General features: G+C 42.5%; 1 protein-coding gene across 1 annotated transcript in view; it reads right to left on the bottom strand.

Moving 5' to 3' along the window:
• Nucleotides 1-24,415, bottom strand: part of TNKS2 (tankyrase 2) — a gene marked incomplete in the record, with an annotated part of 1,900,381 nt that overhangs the window by 172,129 nt on the left and 1,703,837 nt on the right. The window contains 1 exon segment of the mRNA XM_044056654.1: nucleotides 4,487-4,673. Coding sequence (XP_043912589.1) covers nucleotides 4,487-4,673 — 187 coding nt within the window.

The following is a 24,415-nucleotide window of genomic DNA, read 5'->3' as shown; positions in this document are numbered from 1 at the left end:
TCATAATAAAACCAAACATCTCAGACTAAGCAATATTTCCTGGCCAGAGCTTGAAGAGTACATGAACAAGCCATAGGGACTTGTCAGTGCAGTCACTCCAGAAACAAAGGAAAAGATAACTGGAAGGGGAATGTGGGAAGGACAGAAGCAGATAACACAAATCATTACATTAAGTACATATCTTTACTATCTGATGTTGTCTTTTCTGTCTGTTCTCCAAAAAATGGGACAGAGACTACATCTACCAAATACCTTGGGAGGTCTCACTGAAAGATATTCTGGATGACAAATGAACCAAAGGAAGCTCTAGACCTGGAATGTACATCCAACATGTACTGATATATGAAAGTATGGACATTAGACCAAGTAGTTGAGGCACAAATGTCATCAATAAGTACAGAAGGCAATGAACGCAGCAACTGATCTAGTAGAATGAGCTTTTTAGTTAAGGATGTTCCCCCCTCTCCTTACAGATATGCAAAATGCATTTAAATAACCAGAGAGAAAAGAGTTATTTTAGTCACAACCTTAGCCAATCTGGCTGAGGAAAAGGAAACAGTCTTTCTACCTTAGTGTGATGCAGATAAAAGCAAAGTTGACAGTGCACTCCCTTGTTGACACACTGGGATAAAAACAGGATGGTTGACAGACTAAGTGATGATTCAGAAGCCACCTTAGTGAGAAAGGATGGATTTGTTCTTAAAGTAACTATCTTTAAGGAAAACCAGATAATGAGGTTTGCATGAGGGTTGGGAGGGTGGCCTAATGGTTAAGGTGTTTGCCTTGCAAACATAAGGTGCAGGGTTTGAGTCTCACAAGGGATAATTGGCTAGGCTGAAAATGGCTCGCAAGGGCAGTTAGCTTAGTACTAATCTATGAACCTATGAAAGGACGTGGAGTTCTGATACTCTCCTTGCAGAGGTGACTACCGTCAAAAACAAAGCTTTCCAAGCCAAGTACTTAAAGTTATCATAACTGCAGGTTCAAAAACAGGTTTTGTTAAGGCCTATAGAAAAACAGCAATATCCCAAGTAGGAAAAGGATCCCTAAAGGGGGTCCCCACAGAAGGAAGGTACCCCTTAGAAAGGCCTTTAACAATCTAAGGGAAGCAATGGGTAACTGATTTTCTCCACGTGAAAACTGGAAATGGATGCTAACTGTAACTTGATAGTAGAGCAGCCAAACCTACTGATATAAGCTCATAAATCTTCCAGAAAGATTTTTTTTGTGCAGATGTCAAAATCTGAATTACTTGGGATGAAAGCCTGGACAGTCTGACCATCACCGGAACTGCAGAAACCATGAGGTCAACTTGAGGGTGTCTATGTCCAAGTGAGGCTTCCTGGAGGGATAAGAGAGAACAAAGTCCAGCACCCAAGGCGGGTGAATCAGATGAGAACGGAGGAAGGAAAATTACCCTGTCAAGGTCAAAATGGAGCAATGAAGATCACAGTAACCTTGCTCCACATTGCTTTCTGCAGAAACTTTGGGATGCAAGGACTGGGGGGGAGGTGACACAGACCAATGACAAAGTGTGGGTCAGAGCATCTCTCAGGGATTCCCTTTCTTGAGGAATTATGGCAAAATACCTGCTGTATTTGGTGTTGGAGGGGGAGGTAAAGTGGTCACAGCATGACTGGCCCCAGCAGAGAAAAATCTGATCTGCTACTGTCAGATTTAGTGGCCATTTGTGAGGGAGGACAGACCTGTTGAACTTGTCTACTAGAACACTGGACTTCCCTAGTAAGTGCACTGCAATCAGGAAAAGGAGAGAAGACATTGCCCACTGGCAAACCTTCATGGCCTCACAACATAATGGTTAACAGCGAGTTCCTCACTGTTTGATGATGTACCAAACTACTGACGTATCCATCTGAATGGCGATCACACTCCTGGGAAGGGAGTCCTGGAAGGCCTGTAATGCTAGGAGGACTGCCCTCATCTCCAGGATACTAAAGTGAAGACTGGCCTCTGAAGCAGAGCCAAATGCTTTGGACAGTCTTCTCCCAATAATGTCCCCCCCCAATTGGGGAAATCAGTAATCACCATGGCCTGGGGAGAGGCAACAACAAAGGGTCGATCCTGACATATAATTGAGGATTCCTGCCACCACTGATTTTACAAATTCTCATGAGGGACCCAGGAAAGTTCATGGGTTGACACCTCATCAACTGCTATACTTCAAGGGTCTGCTGCAGCACCCTCGTATGACATCTGGCTAGAGAAGCAAGGGTAACAGCAGCCACCGCTAAGATGAGATGATGTACTACCACGGCTTGTTGTCTTAAGTGTGAGAATCCTAGAGTCCGGTAGTCTGGCTATATGTAACTTGATATCTAGGTGCGCTCCAATGAACTCTACTGACCTGAACATGTTGATTTGGACTTAGCTGTGTTGACACTTATCCCTAGTTGTGAGTAAAGTTTAAGCAAGGAAACCTAGTCTCAAAAAAGAAAATTCTTGGTGGGTATGGTTATGAGCCAGTCATCCAGGTATGTGAACACAAACCTTGTAAAGAGGAAGTACTGTCTTTACACTGAAACTCAGTTAATCTTCCAGCCCAGACATGGATGTGTTCAAGCTGCAAGTCAGCTTCATGATCCAGAAATGTATTTATACCTCTAGCACTGTGCAGAGCAACTTTGAAGTAATCCAGCAGGAATTTTCTGCAAGTCTTTGTTTTTTTTATGATGGAATGTCCAGAAGTCAGACTTTGCCTAAAAATGCAATATGGTGATTGCAAATGCTTTAGTTAGAATTCATAATCCAAAGAACAAAAAGTGCAGGTCATCCTTGGCAAACCACTGTGCAGTTACCATCATGCCCCAAGCTGCTACGCACTGTATTACCCCTAGAATGACACTAGCTATTTAGTCAGATTATTAAAGTTAATCATCATCGACTTGTATCCTGGCCTCATTCTGAGTGAAGAAGGATTCCACTCAGGGCTAGAGTACTGTCTGCATTTGACAAGCATGTGATGCTCCACAGTATCTCTCTCTCTGCATATCCTTCTGGCTTGAGTGTCTCAGGTCATCCACACCTACACATCAGCCATCAATGTCACAGTCCCAACTGTCTTGTGTGAGGGGATGTAGGGCCTTCATGACATCAAGGATCCTGTCACTGGAAACCAAGTATCAGCCTGTCTCTGTACAGCCTAGTGAGTGGACAGAGTGTCCAATAACAGAGCTGCCAATTATTAGTACATTACTGCTTGGAGGCAGACTTGGTGGCATTGGAAAGCTTGTAGTCTGCAGCCTAGGGATTCCCTAAGTTATGCAAGTAAGGTGGAGATGTGTTAGTGAATTGCTGCCAAGGTTCTTTAGTCCTGATTCTTGGGGACTTGAGGAGCAAAACTTTTACAACTTCAACATATGTTGCTTTAAGTGCAACTTTGTGGAGGAATGTGTGAATTAATGTACTGCTTTCCAACCATCTCTTTAAGTAAGAAGTTAGGCACAGGTTATATAGATAGATAATTACACCTCATAAATCATGTCAGATTGGTCCAGTAGTAGATAGTTGTGGGTAAGCATTAGGTAGTTCCTACAATGTCTCAGAATACCAAGGAGGCTGGTAACAGAAAGGAAAGATGCAGACTGGGCCTCATTGTTTGCCAGGTGGGTCAACTTACTGACGGTACAAATGGCAGTCAACAGGCAGAGAAGATACACTAGGTAGATAAACCATGCAGTGCAAGAGATGTATCAAGTGAGGTGAAGATGCAGAAACACAGAAGCAACTACTTGAATTTACAGGCAAATCACATATTACAGTCAGAGTAGTACACAGCTGTAGTTTGCTACAATATACAAATTTCGTAGAACAATAGAATGAGGGATGAAGATGAAGCATAAATTAAACACAGTAAGACCTGACAGTTTGGTGTAATGCACAGTTACTGCAGTAAGACAGCAAATTCCACACAACAATAAATGAATGAGAGTTAAACAAGTAATAGAAATTTCTCATAAAACAGCAAGCTCAGATACCATTAACAGTATGACTGGAGGTTGGATATGATGCACACACCATAGATTTCAAGGTTTGACTGCCATCAAGAGAATGGAGACAGATCTTTTCTAATGCCAGAAAATGCAAGCTTAATCAACAGGCTCACATGTGGAATAATAAATGCTTCTTGGATGCCACAAAACAGACACCTCCAAGAGTCAACAGACTTGGGTTCTAACATAATGGCTGCTACTAGGATTCATCAGACTCTTGTTGCTACATGTACGGATGCAGCCAAATACAGTTCCTGTTAGTAACTAGCCTAAGTACAAGGGACAGTGTACATAAATAGCTGCTGCTAATGGCCACACAAATGTGGGAAATCACTAACAATGATACCACGGATGAAAAAACATGGTGAAGTACAACAGTGGAACAGTTTCATTTTCTAATCCTACCTTGCCATAGCTGTGCAGCTACAATGCATCAACCTTACCCTATAAAAAAAAGCCTTGTATAACTTGCTTACCTTTGGCAAATATAACAAGATCGGTCTTTGTGAACTGGGCATCCAGTTCCACCTCCAATCCCATAAACATACTGATTGCTTTTGGAAGAATTTTCTGCAAAGTAAATGCCAGCTCCAAACATTCCACCAATATAGGCATGCCTTTCATCAAAACCTTTGTGAATAATAGCATTCACAAATAAGGAGCCTGGAAAAAAAAACACATCAGTCTTAGTAATGCCCAATATGCTACAGTCAATTATCTTCAACAGGTTCCCAGTTAGCAAACAAAACTGTAAAAAAAAGTTGTTAAACTTCACACCTGTCCCTAGAAATTAATTTAAATCTAATCAATTTCAAAGATCACTGTCTTGTCTTGGCTGTGTAGCTTGTACTCTACTTGATCTGTAGCTCTACTGATTGTCTCCAAGGAGAACTGATATTTCAGCCTATGTAGCTGCATTCTAATTTCCCACAACTAAAATAACCCCCATATTGAATCATTCCGAAACTTAACATTTGCAATAACCATTGAATATGTATTAATAAAAAAAAATAGGTAGCAGCCAAACATGGGCCCCTAACACTTGAAATAAAGTATGTACTGCACCAAGGCCCTCTGACAGTGGGTAATTACTAGAACTTTATTCCCAAATCAGTACATTTTTGAGTTCATCATTTCTCTTGCACTTGGGGGGGAATACACTTCTAGCCATGAGAATGGCAGAAAGGTAACAAGCAACCAAAACAGAAGGCGTTTTTTAAAGACTAACTATATGCGCAGTATGTACATGCCTTCAAATGAACAGTGCAGAGTTAAGAGTGGAGACAAATCTCAAGCAATGAAACCTTAAACCACCATACAGAGAAGGTGATCACTGGAAACTGGCCAAAATGCAAAGGCTCAAGAGATACTGTCTTGAAGTACTGAGGTACCAAAGGAGGCCCAACTCCTGGAATCATGGTCCAAGCAACAAAGAATGGTGAAGGCTGGAAATCAGCTGAGAGGATGAAATGTAAATACTTCTGAAGCAAGCTGTGACATCCCCATATGGGCCAGTAATCAAGGAGCCTGAATCCTCACCAGTGGCACTGGAGAGGGATGTTCACTTGGAACAAAAATTGATACACCCAGTGCTTCCAGATGCAGCTCTCTGCATCAAACACAATTTCCCTTAAGAGCACACAGGGAACACGCACAGTCCGTGGTATGGGTTTCTCCATCTCCCTCCTGGTCCCAGGTAAAAATCCCCACTAGCACAGCTAGAGTTGAAACCTCAGTTGAGCGCCCAAGCCAATTTCACCACTTTCTCTGTGAAACCAGTGCTTCATGCTCCTGTTCCAAGCAGCTGAGACACACACGCACACACACACATGCACAAACACACACGCACACGCACACACACGCACGGGAAAGGCTGGCACAGATTTATAAGCTATGCTCCCCCTTTTGCCCAGACTGTAAGGTAGTTACAACACCATCAGACACTGCAAAGCCAGCTACTCCAAGGGTCTTAACAGAGTACCATATCATACTGAGTGAGATTAATATTAATAAAAATGGTAGTGTTTGGCCATTTGGTAAGGCTTTCAGGAATGGACAGAGCCGTCACCACATAACTGTTCTCTAAAGGATCTGCCACAATAAAATGTTTAAATATATTTAATAATAAATAAGAAAAGAACATGAAAATGCTAAATATCTATTTACAGTTAACACCAGAGTTTCAATCACAGGAAATATTACAAATACACAGATAGACAGGTTCATAGGTTCATACTAGGCTATCTGCCCAAGGGCATTTATAAGCCTAGCCCATAGTTATGTGGCTTTCGCCACCCCTTTAGTTTGAATAAAAACTATGCCTATCATTTTGCTGTGCCTCTGTCAAGCAGTGACACTGAAGTAATCCCTGGGGTATATCTGCAATCTCCCATCCATTGGTCAAGATTCCTCTTGAACAAGGCCAGAGAGGTGCTCTGCCTCACATGTACCGGGATTTTGTTCCACAGCATAGGGAGTCTCTGGGTGATGAATCATATAGTTATAGAAAAACAATACTCAACTAATCTCACTATATTTTCCTGACGGATCTAAAGGATTATTACTCCCTGGTTACTTACTAGAGCATGCAAGATGAAGTAGGTGAGGCATCTTTCCTTGTCAGGTTCCAAAAACAGAGTACAATGAGACTTTAGTCTCACCTAGTATTAAAATATAACTTTTAGTGATAGATTACAGAATGACATCACATATATCCAGTCACCTGACTTCCGGTTCCCATGCCAGTCCCTTGACTAGAAGCTGTCAGGATTTAGCATTTGTGGGTCAATAATACACACATACACAGAACCTTACTAAGACTTGCTGCAGCTCCTGGAAGTCATAAAACAATTTCAAACTTCTACTTTTACCCTTCCAGAATAGCAATTAGTTCACTGCTAAAGACAATGCAGAAGGCTTCCTAGTGCTCATCTCCCCAGGGAGTTTGTCTCTGGGTGCAATCAGAACTGTAAGATACAATCTTTAGGGCCTAAATTAAGTAATTTAACTTCTTACTATTTTTCAAAGTTAACTGGAGCTGAGCTTACCCCTCTTCTCTTCCAGTATTATCTGTTACGATGTATACATTTAATCATTTACAATACAGTACAGTCTGATATACATGTATATTTATTTTCTGTTCCACAGGACACACTAATATATTTTTAACACAAGCAACTTTACAAACACATTTTTCAACACAAGCATCTGTACAAATCAGTTTACACAAAGGACATATAATTCTTTACAAAATTCCAGCTAGCTGTGTTGGCATATGTTACACATACACTGCCCTACTTCTCCTGGCATAGCTGGCAATACTCCCACATCGTCACACAAGCACTGGAAACAGTCATGCTCACTGTGGAAGGGCCTTTCAAAGCAGCAATTTTCGGAGAGTGGAATCCATCCAAAGTGCCTCTTTAACCAATACAAGCCACTCCTTACACACAGCAAGGGGACAATTAAGAGGTCTGCTTTCCTGAACTTATACATTCCACTTAAGGTACAAATAATTGCAACAGTGCTGTAATAACTAAAGAGGACTCATCCTCATTTAGATTCAGTCCCATGGAAACAAAATAAGAAACAAGGAAAGCTATAACACTATTTGCAGGACGAAATGTGGATTATTACTAAGGAACATAAGACCTTGTGAAAGGCCACTTAGGAATGCCTAAAGATAAAGGGTTGACACTTTTTCATAGGTAGGTACTAGGCTATTGGCCCTAGGGCCTATAAAAGCCTAGCCAAAAATTATTTTCCTGTGCCCCTGTCGAGCAGAGCCACAGAAGTGATCCCCGGGGTGTATTTCCTATTTCCCATCCAATCATCAAGATTTTTGTTGAAGAGTGCTAATGAGGAGCTCTGTTTGATATAGATAGGTAGTCTGTTCCAGAGTATGGGAAGTCTCTGGGACAGGAATCTATCCCTCCAGCATGCTCTGTTTATTGTGGTGACAAGGTCTAGGTCCATAGAGCATGTAGCTCAGAGGGACTGGGATTTCTTTAAGTGGAGCATGTCCAACAGCTCTGGGTTTGACATAGCTTTGCATGTTAGGCAGAGATCACCTCTGAGTAGGTGATATGCGACGGAGTAAAGCTGGAGTTTTTTGAGACGGCCTGCGTATGGCATCTGTTTGAGGCCAGTAATCCCTCTTTGTGAGGTATTTCTGTAGCCTTTCCAGTTGTAGATGTCTTGTGAGGTACATACCAAAAGGGGCGTTGTACTCTGTAATGGGTCTGAGTGATGAGCAGAGGGGAACAATGACCTCTTTTTTTCTGGATGAGAAACCTTTTGTGATGAGGTGTGCCTCGTAGAAGGATTTCCTGACTACTGTGGCGATGTGATTATCAAAGGAGAGACTACTGTTCATCTGTGTCCCAAGGTCTGTTATCACACTTTCGGTGTTAAGCAGACTACCACCTATGTGGTAGTTCATAGGTACAGAGTTTTTACCAAAGGGGATGAGAATGCACTTTTTGGCACTGAGCTTCAGGCCATGGCTTTGACACCAGACATCTGTCTAAGTGAGGCCCTTTTGTAGGATGTCCACATCGTTAGGAGTTTTGATTATGGCTCCTAGTTTGCAGTCATCTGCAAACTTCGTTAGCCAAAGACCTTCTGTGTTAGCCTGTACTTCAGAGAAGTAGATACCAAACAGGTGAGGACCCAGGACTGAACCCTGTGGTACTCCACTTGTCACTGGTCTGAAGTCAGATTTGGAGTCTGCTACTTTCACAGTGTGGGTTCTGTCCATGAGCAAGTTAGCAACCCATCTTGTGACATAGGAATTTACACCTAGTTTAGTGAGTTTATCTATAACTCCAAAGTGGGGGATGGTGTTGAAAGCCTTGGCGAGATCTAGATAGGCTGTGTTAATCACCTTACCCTCATCTATGGCTTTGGTGACTGCTTCAAAGAAGTCTATCGTTTAGGAGACATGATCTGCCTTTTACAAACCCGAACTGGGTTGGGTCCAGAGTTTGGAGATTACCAGTGCCTTTGTTTATGAGTTCCATGACCTTGCAGATCAGGCTAGTCAGGCTACTGGGGCGGTAGTTCCCGGGATCTGTCATGGCTCCCCCTCTGTGGAGTGGGATAACCGTCGCGGTGAGCCATTCAGTGGGCACAAAGCCTGAGGTGAGGCTATCACTGAACATGGTACTTAGGTGGTGTGCCAGTTCTTTCTGTAGTTCATGTAGAACGCAGCCTGGGATATTGTCAGGTCCCATGGATGCTGTATTCTTGGCTTTGGAGTGTGTGTTTTTTACCTGTCCAGCCGTGATTACAGGAACTTTGCATTCTTCCAGTATAGAGATGGGCCCTCTAGGGGGTGAGTGGGGAAGAGTGTGAAAACAAAAAACAAACAAAAAAAAAAACAACAGCATCCAGCAGCCTTCAAGAAGCTCCAAATCTGCCAAACCATCCAGTTTGAACAAAGATAGGCAAATCCAAGAGCTAGAAAATTTAAATACCAGGGAGGGAAAAAATTCTTCAAATGCAGGCAAACATGCACAACCTCTAAGAGACTACTTACCCAGCTACTGTAGGATCACAATGGTACAACTGCCAAATAAAGTTGTTGAACCATGCACTGTGAGTGTGGAACTATAGTCTCATGCCATACACACATAAAACTTATTGAAGCAAGTCAAAATCACCAGCAAGCAGACAGAGGCAGTAAATGACACTTCTTCAAACACACAGAAAACCTCCTCCTGCTAGCAGATCAGACAAGTTGAAGGTTCCTTGGCAGTTTCATATACCATGGACATTTCCACCATTACGTTCTGTAGAGGCAACCAAGCCCTGAGGTGAAGCATACCCTCACCTGGGACTTCCTTTGATTGCAGCTGAATAGCTTCCTGTAATGCAGAGACCACAGACTCAAACCACAGCCTTTTCAACCACCACAGGGCAAAGATAAACTATGATCTTTCTGACAAGAATTTTGCAATGAGATGTGCAACAATTAGTAAAGGTGGAAATGCATACAAGAACCTTCACCACTATGAGAGGGAGAAATCCATCCACTGTTGGCCTGTGGAACCAAAATGAACACATGGTACTCACCCTCTGAACACAAAGGCCGAACAGGATTCATTTTTTTTCAGCCCCAGCAGAAGAATGGAAATGCAACTGAGAGAATCTGCAAGCAAGTTCAATGCCTCAGAAATGTGAATAGCTGTTAGTAATGCCTAGTATGCACGCCTGTATATTAATGTAGCATACAATGATTTGGGTGTCAACACACACTTTGACTTTTAGGACTAAGAACAGTTCTCTAAGCTTTAGTTACTTTACATGACCCCCTCTTTCTGTAGGCATCCACTTTTTGACAATGAAAAACTCTGATTATCTCTCCAACCTATTAGAAAAATATCCACTATTAAGATCTGGGGAGAGCCAGGTGAAAATGAGACTGGAGGGAACCACCTCTCTAGAATCCAATGATAAGGACTCTGACTATAACAGGATTGTGAATGTGAGATGGAACCTTAAAGGCCAAGGCTGCTATGAAGCCTTGGCATAAAGAAGGGGTTAAAGCACGGACCCATTTCTACTACCACCTTAACAAGATTGCCAAGCTTGTTGATTATGTGGCCTTTTACATGGAGAAGCAATGCTACATACAGAGTAGTGCCCAACATCGTCTCAAAGATGATAATCCTCTAGACTGGGACAAGGCGGGACCTTTTGCAGTTTAAAGACCAATAAGACCTACAGCAATGGAAAAGCACAAGCCACTTACACGGATACCCTTGACAGGATCAACAGGAATCAAGCAGGCCAGACACATTGCACAAAGGGAGCACAAAAATGAAACTGAAGCGTAACCAGAGGGGGGAAATGGAGCCCCGCTGTGTACATCCTCAGAAAATTATGTCTCAAAAGTACACTGATGTCCAGGGATACCATCCAGGTGTGCTGCTACAGCAAGGATACAAATTCCTCCAGAAAAGTCACTATCAGGAACTTGGAAGTATTAAACGTGCACTGTTGAGGGATTGTGAAGGAATCCTCCCATTCTCTTTATGAACAAGAGGAAGGCAGGAATAAAAATCCTGTGCCTTTCTGTGAAGGAGAGCCAGGCTCTATCAATCCTTAAAGAAGTAGAGTCTGGGCATAATCCAGGAGGTCTGTGTATACTATCTGGTCCCTAAATTAAGCTTTTTCTGCGTGTGTGTGTGTGTGTGTGTGTGTGTGTGTGTGTGTGTGTGTGTGTGTGTGTGTGTGTGTGTGTGTAGGGGGGGGGGACAAGACTACAAGATGTGACTGACAGCCCACATCTAATAACTACTGGTCTATGATGACTTTCTCAAAATAGGACAAAGTCAGACAATCAGCCTCCTTTAGTTCATCCTGTGACACTTAGGGGCTGTGAGAGTGCAGCATCCCTCTAGAGCTTACTACAGGCAGAACTGAAGAAATCAACAATACCTGTTGCTTGGGGTGCCATCATTCTATAAAAGGGCTGCTGCTTCTTAGGAAACTGAGCAGGGCTGCAAAAACAGAAAAGTTTATGTAGCACTGTACAGACCAGTCTGTGGACAGCAACGTCCATTTCTTTTACTGGAAGTCCTTGACCCAACCATTGGAGGCCTGCCCAAAAATATTATCTAGTAAGGGGCACCCAGCATAGGCTGTAAACTCACATAGGAAGGAGTGCTTAAAACACACCAACACAAAACAGCTCACCATCTTGGATTCAGAATTAAAGCAAAGATGCAGCATGCTATACAAGACATCCCAGCTGTAAAAGCAATTGTGCATTTTTTGGTATCCTGACTCTGGATTCATAGAGATTGCTAGCTTTCTGGTGCTTGTTGCCAAAAGTGGTCTGGAAATGGAACAGCAAAAATACATACTTAGAGATTAAAGGCACAACCTGGTAAAGAATAACCTCTTGCTAGCCTGTCAAAATCTGGATTCATTATTAGGTACAGACATGGAAAGGTGCTGCATTTGCCTGGGTATATAGTGAAACAACAGATCACAAATAAATCTGCCTTGGAATATCTGGTCAAGATACAATACCACCAGATTTACAAGAAGGTTATCCAACTTCTTGGAAGCAGAGAAAGCTGAAGCTAGATGCTTTCAGGTTGCATGATGACCACCTTAACACATGTTCCATGTAGGAGGGAATCTAAGACTCAACATCAGTTTTCTCCAAACACTGACTTAGCCTACTCTGGGAAGAGAAGGAGCAAGGAGACAGGACCAGATGGACTTCAAGTCTGAGATTACTCAGAGAGGAGCTGTAAGGAGGGAAGCTATTATCCTGGCCTCCCTTTCTCGCATGCTAGAGCTTAAGAATCACCCTTCATGGCTGATCAAAGTGAGTGGGAGAGACAAACTACAATCGTGGCTCCAGCAGAGGCTGCATGGGATCTACAAAAGAATAGACAATGGAGTAAAAGACAGGCAAGTGTCAGCTAACAGGACAGCAACACCTGTGGTAGCACATGTTAAAGATGGTTCCTGTCCATAACAAACCCCATGCCCCTTATAGACAACCTTAGCCATTCTGCACGGTAGGTATGGATGTGACCCCATGTTTAGGTACCACTTAAATGTGATGTTATGATCAAACTCCCTGGTCACCAGACTGTAATGCAGAATCAATACAATTATCCCATTTAAACTGACAAACTTGTGAATCACAAAGTTGCTGCACTTGTTCTGTACCTTTAAGTGGGTCACTTGTTCCTTCCTTCCCAGGCTATGTATGAGGCAACTGGAGTCATAGATAGTATTCCTTCTGGATAACAAGCGACATCTCATTGTTTTCTACTTGCTCACACAATTAGTAAAACTCCCTTCTGAGTTAAGTTTCACTAGGCTTACTGTTCATTTTCTGAGGAGATCCAAGATGGCATTTATTCAGACACAGGATATTTTGCAGGGAATGATAAAGTTCACTTCACTTTAACATCTCATTCAAAAGATATTTCATGAGTGAAACACTCCCTAAAGTACCATTACAGTTTAGTAATGCAATATGAATCAAAGGACCTGGTGTGCACCTAGATCTCACAAGCCATCTGATTTTCCTGGTGTTAAACTTGACCGCGAAACACTTTCTGCAAAGGATGGCTGTGCTGCAGCTATACATTTCTGAGACGGCACTATTTTTTTCATGCAGCAACCAAACAAACAACTGTAGGACCTGCCACCACAAGTACTTGTATAGACACTTACACTTAATAGTACATTCTGTAGGCTGGAGGTCAGGAGTCAGGTTCAGGGACACAGTCTCAAATGAATCCTCAAAAGCATGGAATACTGGGAGACAGCCAGAAACATTGGTTCCTCTATAACCCTCTGGGCCTAACGAGTCCATACATCTTCTCATCAGGTCAGAAGGGCATCACGTAGGATTGTCACCATAAAGAAAGAGGCTCCCTGATTTGATTCTTGCCTAGTGTACCCTCTTTGTGGAGTCAACATACCCCCTTCTGTGTTTGTGTGGGTTTTCCGAATGCTCGAGTCCCCTCCACATTTTAAAGATATGCAATAGGTGGACTGGAAGACTTAAACTGGCCACAGGTATGTGTGTGCATGTGTGGTATGGAACTACAACCACAGCAGGGCTAGCCACCTGATGGTGTGGACATTGGCTCTAGATGACTGTCACTGTTAAAATGATACCCCAACCGCACATACAAAAATAGGAAAAAGGTGTTATGGAAAGAAGGATGGCTGTCATTAGCTTAAGCACTTACACCTAAGGACGTGTCTTCTGCTATGAAGCTTAAAAGTATGCCTTGCTCATAACCAGAATTACAGCTCAGGAGAAAGGATACTTGTAGAGAATATGCCAGAACTTCATCGTTCAACTCGACACCAAGGAAGGCAGGAAATGGAATTCCTTCCTCCTTTTTGACGAGGGAGACACTCCTGAAGTGGAAGGCTGAGTTATCTGAGGACTAATTCTGTGCAATATGATCACACATTTCTCACTGAACTTACTGCAAAATGGGTAATAGGGGCCAATGCTGGAATGGCTGACATCTGGGGCCTGAAATTAGCCTAAATAAAGTGTTCTTTCTCACTGCAAGCATAAGTGATCTACTTCCCAATGGTTGTTATGAAGCAGTAAACTCATTAAGGAGATGTAATACTGAAGGCTCCACACACAACAGTTCATGTTTAGCCAAAGGATCTGTGGTTCCCATTCCAAACTGAGAAATCCACGTAGCTGCACTGAAAATATGTGTAGGTTGAATATGTGTAGGTTGCAACAATGGGGACCAGGTAATACACTGAAGAGCTCTTTAGTGCCCCTCCCCCCACACACACTGACAACAAACTGCTCATTTCAACCACCATCCTACAAGAGCATACATGACCACTAGATGATACAGGTTTAGAAAATCCTATTAGAATGGGAGGATGCATGTCTCAAGGACTCAAATTTTACCCAAGCCGATTTATAAAAGAGAAACCACAGAAGAGCACAAGGGGAGCAATAGCAGCTGATACACTATGTTCCAGTTTCTCAGAACTCAGCAGTGAAACAAGCTTATGTACAGGCAAAGCTAAAAAAATGACTGTGAGCCACAGAACAGCGTTAGCAACAGAATGTGTACTACAATATGCCTTATTCAAGTACCAACAACAAAAAGTCCTAGACAAACATGTTTTGATTACTGGTAACTCACTGCTAAGAGGTATGCGAAAGGACATATTTACACTTAGTGCTTTGCTGTCTTTGAGAAAAATCAAATATAGAAGAGTAGAAGGCAGACCTTGTAGTTCTCCTGATGTGATGGTTAATAAAAATACTGATTTCCAAGACAGGAAATGTAGATCTGTGGAAGAACATGGCTGAAAACGGGGCTCTAGCTCCAGAAGAGGAATTTTTTTTTGGGGGGGGGGGTGGAGGAGATGCAAAAGACCCCTTTCAAAAAAGCCTTGCATACCTTGTGGCTTGCAAAAGAACAGTGGTGAAAACATTTGTGGAAAACAAAATGAGGCCAACTGCACTTTGCTGGAAAAATAAAGCCAGTATCAAATGGATTTAATAGGAGTTGTAAAATTGCTGGAATAGGAAAGGAAAAATAGCCCATAAGGAGAAATGCTTCCAGCTACTTTAGTAAATCTTAAGAGTGGATTATTTCTGAGATGCTGACAAAATGTAAAATGCAAAACACATTCTGAGCTAAGGAAGGGTCAACGGCCATCAATGGAACTGGAGAAACCGTGCAGTCAACCTGTGATTCTATAATTCTAGGTAATGTTGCCTAAACATATGAAAGAGAAGATCCAATCAGGGTTCTAGAAGCCATTGGTGCTTTATTAAGTGAGATCTGAAACATGGGAAACCAGATCTAGAAGGGACAGAATGGGGCAGAGAGGATTACTGTGGCTTTATATGCTGGTGCTTTCCTGTAAGAAACTGCTGATCAGGGGGAAAGGTATACAAAAGCCTGGGGGCCACTGACACATTAGTGCATCCCTGGTGACACTCTCTTGAGAAGGATCAGGGCAAAGCAGCGATTGCATTTGGTGTTGGAAGGGAAGCAAAAAGGCTGCAGCAACACTGGCTCCAGTAAATAAAGACTTGACATGTTACTGTGGAACTGACAGGTCACTTGTGAAGCAGCAGGATGGACTTGCTCAGTCTGTCCACTAGCCAAGCTGGCTTGCCTAGGGATGTGTGTTGCGATCAGAAAGTGTCATGAATCTATCGCCTATTGTCATACCTTCATGCCATCTCTGCAAACGGAGTAAGATGCCATTCCTCCTTGTTTATATACCATACGACTGACCATGACAAACTGGATGGATATTCAATCTAGCTCACATGACTGACTTTTCAAAATGTCAAAACTCATATGATTCAGACCATATGAATGACATTTTGAAAAGTCAAAAAACAAAGCAACACCAGAAACATTTTTTTTTGCAGGGGCCAAGCCACTCTGCACCCCTACACCCCTTAATTTTATATACACACACATATATATATATATATATATATATATATATATATATATATATACATACATAGTAGGGATAAGGGCAAATTCCTCAGTCTCCACTGTACTACAATCTAAGTACCAACATTTTGACTGTTCAAATGTTGATCAGATGGTTTCCAGCATATGACTCTGACATTTTGAAAACTCGATCATCTGAAGTAGACCCAGGGGTACCACTCCTAATAAGGATATAACACCTGGCCAACTTCTAAAATTTCAAGACACCCTTCCATGCACCCAAACCATTAGACTGCTTGAGTTGATCCGACTAAAAAAGACAGTTTGAACTACCCTTCAGAGTTTTCATGTCAACTAAGAGGGAGGGTCAGCCCTGAAAATACATTGCCTAAACAATAAGCAAATGTCCACATCCTGGCATAAAAATAACAACAAAAAAGGGGGGGATGGGTGAGGAAGAGGCTACTGCAACAGTGAACATTTGAACATCTACTATTATAACTTTACTTGTACGACTGTACTATGTTCATCATGTTGATCAGTGCTGGTGCAGCAGTAGCCTAAGCTGTATGGGAAGATTACCAGTTTACAACCGAGAAATGAAAGGATCCAAGAGCCCTTACAGAATGTCATAGCAAAGCCTAACCTAGACCTGGAGAAGGAATCTTGCTTGTAGTGCTTTGTAAAAGTATGTACAGAGAACCAAGCTGGTGCTTACAGAATACTTCAGTCCAACCCTTTCCAAAAATGCATAGACGAAGCTAAGGCCCTAGTAGACTGTGCCTTGGACCTTGCCTGGAACATTTTTATTGTGGTGGGAATAATAAAAGGTAATATCATGAAAAGCATTTGGAAATAGTCTGCTTTGACACAGGTTGTCCCTTCTTACCATTAAGTGAAATGAATAACGGATTGGAAGTTTTGAAATATTTTGTTCTGTCAAGATAGTACCAAAGTTGTCTTTGGACATCCAAGGTATGAAGTATCCTCTCTTTCTTTCTCTCACTCTCATTTTTGGGTTCAGGGAAGAAAACAGGGAGGTGGACAGACTGGCTTAAAATAAACTCAGATACCACTTCAGGCATAAATGAAGGATTCATTCTAAATAACTCCCTGTAGAAAATGAAATAAGGTTGATCACCATAAAAGCCTGCAGCTCAGATACTCTTCTTGCAGAGATCAAGAGCACTCAACAACATTGTTTTCTATGTTAAGAACCACAAGTCAGCCAGATGAGCTGGTTCAAATGAAGCAAGTGTTAAGCTTCTCTAACACAAAATTAAGATCCCAAGTAGGAGTCACAGATTTTCTTGGGGGTCTCTTATATCATACCAGTTTTAAAAAAATTCTGACATGAGAATGCATTGAAAGAGTGAGATACTTGGACAGACATACTGAAATGGTGGACAACTGAACCTTGACAGAGGAGCAAGCCAAGTCACAGGAAAGTAACTCACACAAATACTGTAAAACCATAGAAACACAAGCCCTTTAGATAAGAGTGCTACTTATGTTGTTGGCACCATCTAGAAAAATCTTTCCACTTGTGTGTATATTATTTTTCTAGTAGCAGTCTTTTGAGACTCTATTAATATCTGCTGCACATTCAAACTAAACATTTGCCTAAAATAAGACCCTATCATCTAGGCAGTTAGTCGAAGTTATCTGGTAAGAGGATACATCAAACACCTGTTCTTGTGTGAGAAAATCCAGTTTGTGAGGAAGCTTGTGGTAAATGACCCTGACCAATTCTAAAAAGTTAATTACCACAATAACCACAGGGAAATTCCTTCTGAATCTTCAGAAGTATGGCGGATATAAGTGGAAAGGCTGGAAAAGCATACAGCAATACTCCTGTATAAAGAAAGGAAAAGGCATCTATCTTCCAAGGCCTTATTGTATAGAATCCTGGAGCAGATTTGTGCTAGCTGATTGTTCAGAGAGGAGGCAAAAAGGTTTACGTGAGGAACTCTCCACACACTATCAAGTACTGGAACACCCCTGATCTTGTTTCCATTTGTGAGGGTCTGCCTTTGCACTGATCAGCTTTTCTGTCTCACATTTTTGCTCTGAAGGAATGCAGGATGCCTGTAGATTTAGACTATGCTGTAAATCTATATCCTATGCCAACATGGTTAGTCTGCAGAGGTAAGAGCTGGTTCCCCCTTGCTTATGTACCACATCACTGAGGCACTCTAACAACCTGAGGTAGCACTGAGGACCTGAGGTGATTCAAAGCATTGAGTGTTTTGATAAGAGCAAGCATCTCTTATGTTAATGTGCTTGTGTCTGTCTACTGTCCTAGGTAACTTGCATTTTTACTCCCTTGACACTGTTCCCCAAGCAAAGTTTGTGGCATCTGCAGTGACCAAGTGGTTTGAAGTGGGGGGGGGGGGGGTACCTGGATTTAGGGATATTTGAGGTCTCTGCCAAGTGATTTCTCTTTTCACAAATATCAGAAAGTACAGTTGTATCACAGTTACCATAACTGTAGATATTAGAGTAGATCAGCAATGCAGTACTGATTCTTAGGTCTTCCTGCCATACAAGAGACCGCAACCAGCCCGATTTACAGAATTTATGCATCATCCCTACCCGTGGAACATCCAAATACAGATGTCCAGATGTTAGGGTGTAAGAAGGGTGTCCATCTGTGCCATCTTCGTGTCTTTCTAGGGAGTGAAAAACAGTCTGATGCCTCAGGACAGCATGACTACTCCAGATGTCAGAGTTTGAAAGTTTAAGTGTTAGGTAACAGAGGAAAAAGGAGATGATGTTGATAACTAGGAGCTTTCTGCAGGAATCCCCTTCTTCCCTTTGCTATAAGCAAGGAAAAAACAGGCCCGCAGATTTAGGGGTAGATGGTGGGAGTTGGTACTGCAACATTGATCTATTCAAATATCTGCGGTGGTGGTGCTGCGGTAGTGTTGTCGCCTCACAGTTAGACATTGCCCGTTCGATCCTCTGTTAGAGCATCTTGTGTGTGGCGACATGCGTGAACGGGCATTCCTCCACTGAAGGTTGTGCGTTAGGCCCGGCAAGCCAGCACACAAAACTGTACTGCCAATCATTAGCGGACCGGAGTTCCGCTGTGGCGATCCCTAACCGGGAAAAGCCGAAAGACACAAACAACTGCATATATTCTTCGTAGTCAGTGTTGCAGTACTAATTCTTGGAAGAACTCTTAAGGCTACAGGTTGGGTGGAAGGTAATCTGTTGGGCCATGGGAAAGCAGATTTTGCAGTATGGCTATAGCAAATCCTGCTCTAGCCCTTGAAGCAATGTCTAGATGGTAATGTTCAGTAAATGTGTGCACAGAGTTTGAAGTGGCAACTTCTAGGAAGGCGTGGATAGGAACCCCTTTGAATAAGGCAGTGATAGCTGCTCTGTGCCTGGTGGAATGGGTTTTGGCATGTCCAGGCAGGAGTTTGCCATGGTGACAGTAACAGAAATAATGCAACTGGGTATCCATTTGGAGATGGTTTGTTTGGAGACAGGTCTGCCCTTTTTACGCTGTGTGAAAGCTACCAACTGCTCTACTTTACTTGGGTTTTTTTGTCCTGCCTAGATAGTACCTGATTTGGTGGTGCACATTCAGAGAATGCAGGATTTGTTTTGTTTTGTTCTGTGGCTTAGGAAAAGAAGACTGGAAGGTCAATAGCCTGATTTAAATAAAGTTCTGATACTATTTTGGGCATGAAGGACTGGTTAGTTCTGAGAGTTACCCTATCCTTGTGAAAGGCATTGAAAGGCTCTTTGTATACAAGGACTTGTAGCTCTGAGACCTGCCTTGTTGAGATGAGAGCAATTAGTAAAGTGTTCTCCCAAGTGAGGATCTTCAGAGGGGCAAATGCTGCTAGCTCAAAGGCAAAGTGAGTTCTTCTAGCCTGCAGTTAAGATTCTAAAGTAGGAAATGGACTCCTTATGGGTGCTGTAAGTGAATGACCCCTTTCAAGAATAACTGTAGATGGGGGTGGGAATAGAAAGGTGGAGAACAGGAAATGCAAGCTGAGATGGCAGAAATATGCACCTTAATGCTCAATTAAGAAAGCCAGCTAAACAATCATGAAAGGTATTCCAAGATTAGACTGATGTCTGCCTGAGGAGGACTGGTGTTCCTGCTGTGGCACCACACGAAGAACCTTTTCCATTTTGCTAAGTAGGATTTTCTGGTGGTGGGTTTCCTTCCCTCATTTCAGGAGGGTTAGCACTTCAGGAGTAGTTTACATTTTTTGCTGTCAAAACCCAATCCTCCAAGCTATCAATTCTGTGTGCGGCCAGGTGAGGTTGGAATACAGAGCACCTGGCCTGGCTGAGGACATCTACTTCCTGCTGTCTCAGCCAGAAGGGGTGGCTTGTCTGACCTGACTTTTATCAGCACCTTGGGAATCAGAAGTAAAGGTGGAAAAGCATACAGAAAAAGGGAGAACACACACTGCATCCATTCTCCATGTACATGTCTGCAAGGTTCTGGAGTAAAACCTCTGGAGTTGTCTGTTTTGGTGACAGGCAAAATGGTCTACTGAGGGAATTTCCCACTGTAAGGTTAAGTCCAGGAATATTTCTCTCCTCAGCATCCATTTTTGGGGTCTAGAAGATCCCTGCTTAAGACAGTCTGCTAGGGTATTGTTCTGCCCAGGAATGTAGGATACTATAAGTGTTAGTCTTAGTTCCATGCCAACATCCATATTTTCATTGCGAGATTGCACTAGGGGTAGGAGAAGGTACCCCCTCATTTATGTATCACATCATTGTGGTGCTGTCTATCCAAATCTGTAAAGTTCCTGGGGACAATTTGTGTTGAAAAGCATTTATGGTCAAGTAAACAGTTAACATTTTTTTTGGATTACATGCAGCTTCCTCTGGTCTAGTGTCCATATGTTCTGCAACTATGTGGGGTCTAGGTGAGCTTTCCCAGGCTATGTCTGAACTGTCTGTGGTGATGGCCTTGTCTGCCTCAGAGAGAGAGAGAGAGAGAGACAGAGAAAGAAATTTGTCTCTGGATTCTGTAAAATTGTTTGTCTTCCATTGTATCTTTTTTCTTAAGCATGGAAGAAAGGAATAAGTGTTTCTAGGGGTTCTGAGTGCTGTTCTGAAGTATATTTTAGAAACCACTGATGCTTTCTCATGTGTAGCTTCACAAGGGGGATTTTGAGTATGGAGGACACCATGTAACCCAAGATCCTTAGAAATTCCCTTTGCTGAGATTTGTTGCTTTGGCAAAAAGCTGGTCAGGTAGTTTGTCAGGTAAGATATCTCGTCCTGAGGGAGGAAGATTTTCTGCTGCACAGGATGTAAGACTGCCCCCCCTCCCCTCAAAAAAAAAAGAATCCCTGTCAGAGGTACAGTCTGGGACTTGGAAGTTTATAGTGAGACCCACCTTTTGGAAGGAGTTTATGGGGACCTGCAAGGTGTTTAGAGTCTCTTGTTATGGATTTTCCTTGAAAGATACAGTCATCCAAATAAGGGCAAAAATGCATCCTTATGGTTCTACAATGGGCTACAAATGGAGCTAGGCATTTGATGAACAGTCTGGGAGCAGCATACAAACCAAATGTCAAAGGACAGAACTGCTGGTGCAAACCTGCTGCTAAATAACACATGCATTTCCTGTGAATGATTAAAATACAGACGTGGAGGAAAGCATCTTTCAGATACAGGGTAACCTTGCAGGCATCCTCAAAGATCATGGGGAGTAATTTTTGCTAGGTTATTATTTAGAATGTTTTGACAAAAGAACTTGTTTAGCCTTGACAGATCTCCAGGTGCCTTCTTTTCTTGGGACTAGAAAACTCCCTGAATAAAAGCATTTTCCCCTAATACCCTAGAGAAACAGGCTGAACAGACTCTTGTTGTAGCAAGTCTAGGAGGATTAGAGGTAAGAGGATCTCTTGCTCTTTTTGGGGTTTCTGCATGCCTGTGTGTGGGGGGTGGGGGGTTTCCATGAACTGAATGGAGTAACCCTTTTCTATGATGTGGAGCAAGTACTCACTGATCTTTGGTGATGAGCTCCCACTGATGTATTAAGGAGGAGAGAGACCTCTGCCTGCCAGAAGGTTGGGGGAGGGTTATGGAGACTAAGATAACCAAAGCTGTTCTCTACGAAGTGGGGGGGACGGGACGGGACACTTTGGTGCTCCCTGTTCTCTGGGTTTTCTCTGGTTGTCACCTCCTAGACTACCTAAACCTCTTAGCATGGGGAGGTCTCCTCTTGTCCTGTCAAGAGGGGGAAAGTCTTGGTTTGGAAGGGAAATTTCTATTACACTTAGGTGTAGGGGAAAGGTAAAATTCCTTTACTATCTTAATTTGCTTTCCTTTTTTGTCCAGCTTCTTGAATGCCTTTTCAGCTGAGGATCCAAAAATGAACACTGTCTAGAGGAGGAGCTCGGCCTTCACCTGGTCTGAAAGAAGTTCTGTCTGAAGCCAGGAATGACTGCAAATATCTTAAGCCCATGGCAGATGCTCTTTATGATGCATCCAATTCATCATACCCACATCTTAAAAAAGGTCTGGAGACTTGTAAGGCTGCTCTAGCAGTCAGACAAATTTCCTCATACAAGGTTTTGTCAGAAAAAAGTCTTTGCCTGAGAAATGAATTGGTCTTGTAGGGGCTCCAGATACTTTAACATGTGGAACTGGCAATTAATCACCCTCATGGGATAGCTGAGGTATAAGCTTTTTTGCCAAATCTGTACAATAGTCTACTCTCTCTCTATCATTAGGCAAGGGGTGTCTAGTTGTACCCTTTGGTTCCCTTTTAGTGGATTCTGTGGAAACTACTGAGGGGTCAGCCTTAAGGCTCTTACAGAAATGCCTGCAAGAGTCAAGCACTCTATAAAAATAATCAGGTTTCCACGGAACAGGTGGTAAAGAGTCAGGGTGTAAAGAAATGTATTCAAAGAAGTCATCAACCACTACAAGACTGGAGGGATAGCCAATGATCTGGGGATGGCTAACTCAGGATTTCCCTATAATTAAGGCTGAGCCTGTGAGAAGTGTTTGCCTTCTGAATTAAAAGCCTCCTTCATTTTATGAGCATCTCCAAAGGAGAGGTACTCTGAGGGGAAGCAGAAGAGAGGGTATTATCCAAGTCTGAGTCAAGATAGGGCTGGGGTGGGAGATGTTCTGGGTAGGATAACTGCTCCTCTTCAGAGTCTGAGGAATCTGATTCTTTCTGAAAAGTCACATAACACCTTTTGGACAGGGAGGCCTCAGGGGTAGTTGTCTGTGTGTGGCTGGGCTCCCTAGACTTCACTAAGGCCATGAATTCCTTGGCTATTTTCAGGAGGTCCTAGGCTTGAACCTGAAATGGAGTAGCTGAGGGGAAGACAGTGGTAGGCTGACTGTTATTTTAGGTTTAGGAGTCCATTTCATCAAGATAACCTGGGGATACATTCTTCTGACTGCAACCTCTGGCTGGGGTTCCAAGCTGAGGAAGATAAGGTGTCTCTGTCCGTGACTATTTATTTTATTTACTTCATTTATTTTCAGTTTGATTACCGGGGAAGTCCACTGGGCCAAGAAGTGCCCATTTTCAGTGGAGGCCAGGGGAGAAAAGCTCCATGAACAGTATAAAACAATATAGGTTACAAAATGCAAACAAAGGTTGCAAAGTGAAATACCATACAGTATAGGTTGCAAAATAGAAAATACAGGTTACACAGTGAAATACAAGAGAAGGGTTCATACATTTGAGAGTTGCAGAGTGTAATATACATTATGAGACAGTTTAACAACTTGACGACAGAGTGTTTTTTTTTGATGAAACAATATTTATATGCTTGGAGTAAATTAAAGTCTGCTAGTTCTGGAACTTTTGAGAAATAAGAATAAGTATGAGAGTATAGTGGAGTGGGGGTAAGGACAGCTTAGTGGGGAGTCCCTAGAATTTAAGTGGGGTGAAAGCAGGAGCATTTCCATTTGGAAGATAGGTGAAGAAAAAGTTGAGTTTTGAAGGATTCAGTGTTGGGTATAGTCCTAAGTGAAGGAGGCAGAGAGTTCCATTTTTAAAAGTTGAGTTTTGAAGGATTCAGTGTTGGGTATAGTCCTAAGTGAAGGAGGCAGAGTTTTCCATTTTTTACCTAGAGAAAAGGAGAGTAAAAGCTGGCCAGCGGGTCATTTGGGTTTAAGAATGGAGATTAGGTTTTGGTGTTGAGATCTCAGTGATCTGTTAGGGATGTATGGAGGAAGGATGTCCTTTAAGGCTGGGCATTTATCAGGGGAGAATATTAGTTTGTGAGCAGTGGTTAGTTGTAGATAGTCTAGGTGGTTAGGGAGTTCTAACTAGTTCAGAGAGTGAAGGCTGAGGCAGTGGTGAGTTGATGTTTTGGATTTGGTGGCAAATTTAGAGATCTTATTATAGCAAGCTTCGAGCTTAGAGGTGTTGGTAACAGACAAATTGGTTAGAAGAGGGGCTCCATATAGAAAGGAAGGTAGGTGGTTGCCAGGGTATGC

Source organism: Protopterus annectens, chromosome 14.part0, assembly GCF_019279795.1.
Source record: "Protopterus annectens isolate FY-2018-M chromosome 14.part0, PAN1.0, whole genome shotgun sequence".
NCBI lineage: Eukaryota > Metazoa > Chordata > Ceratodontiformes > Protopteridae > Protopterus > Protopterus annectens.
The sequence above is the reverse complement of the archived record's forward strand: the minus strand, read 5'-3'. Positions and strand labels throughout refer to the sequence as shown.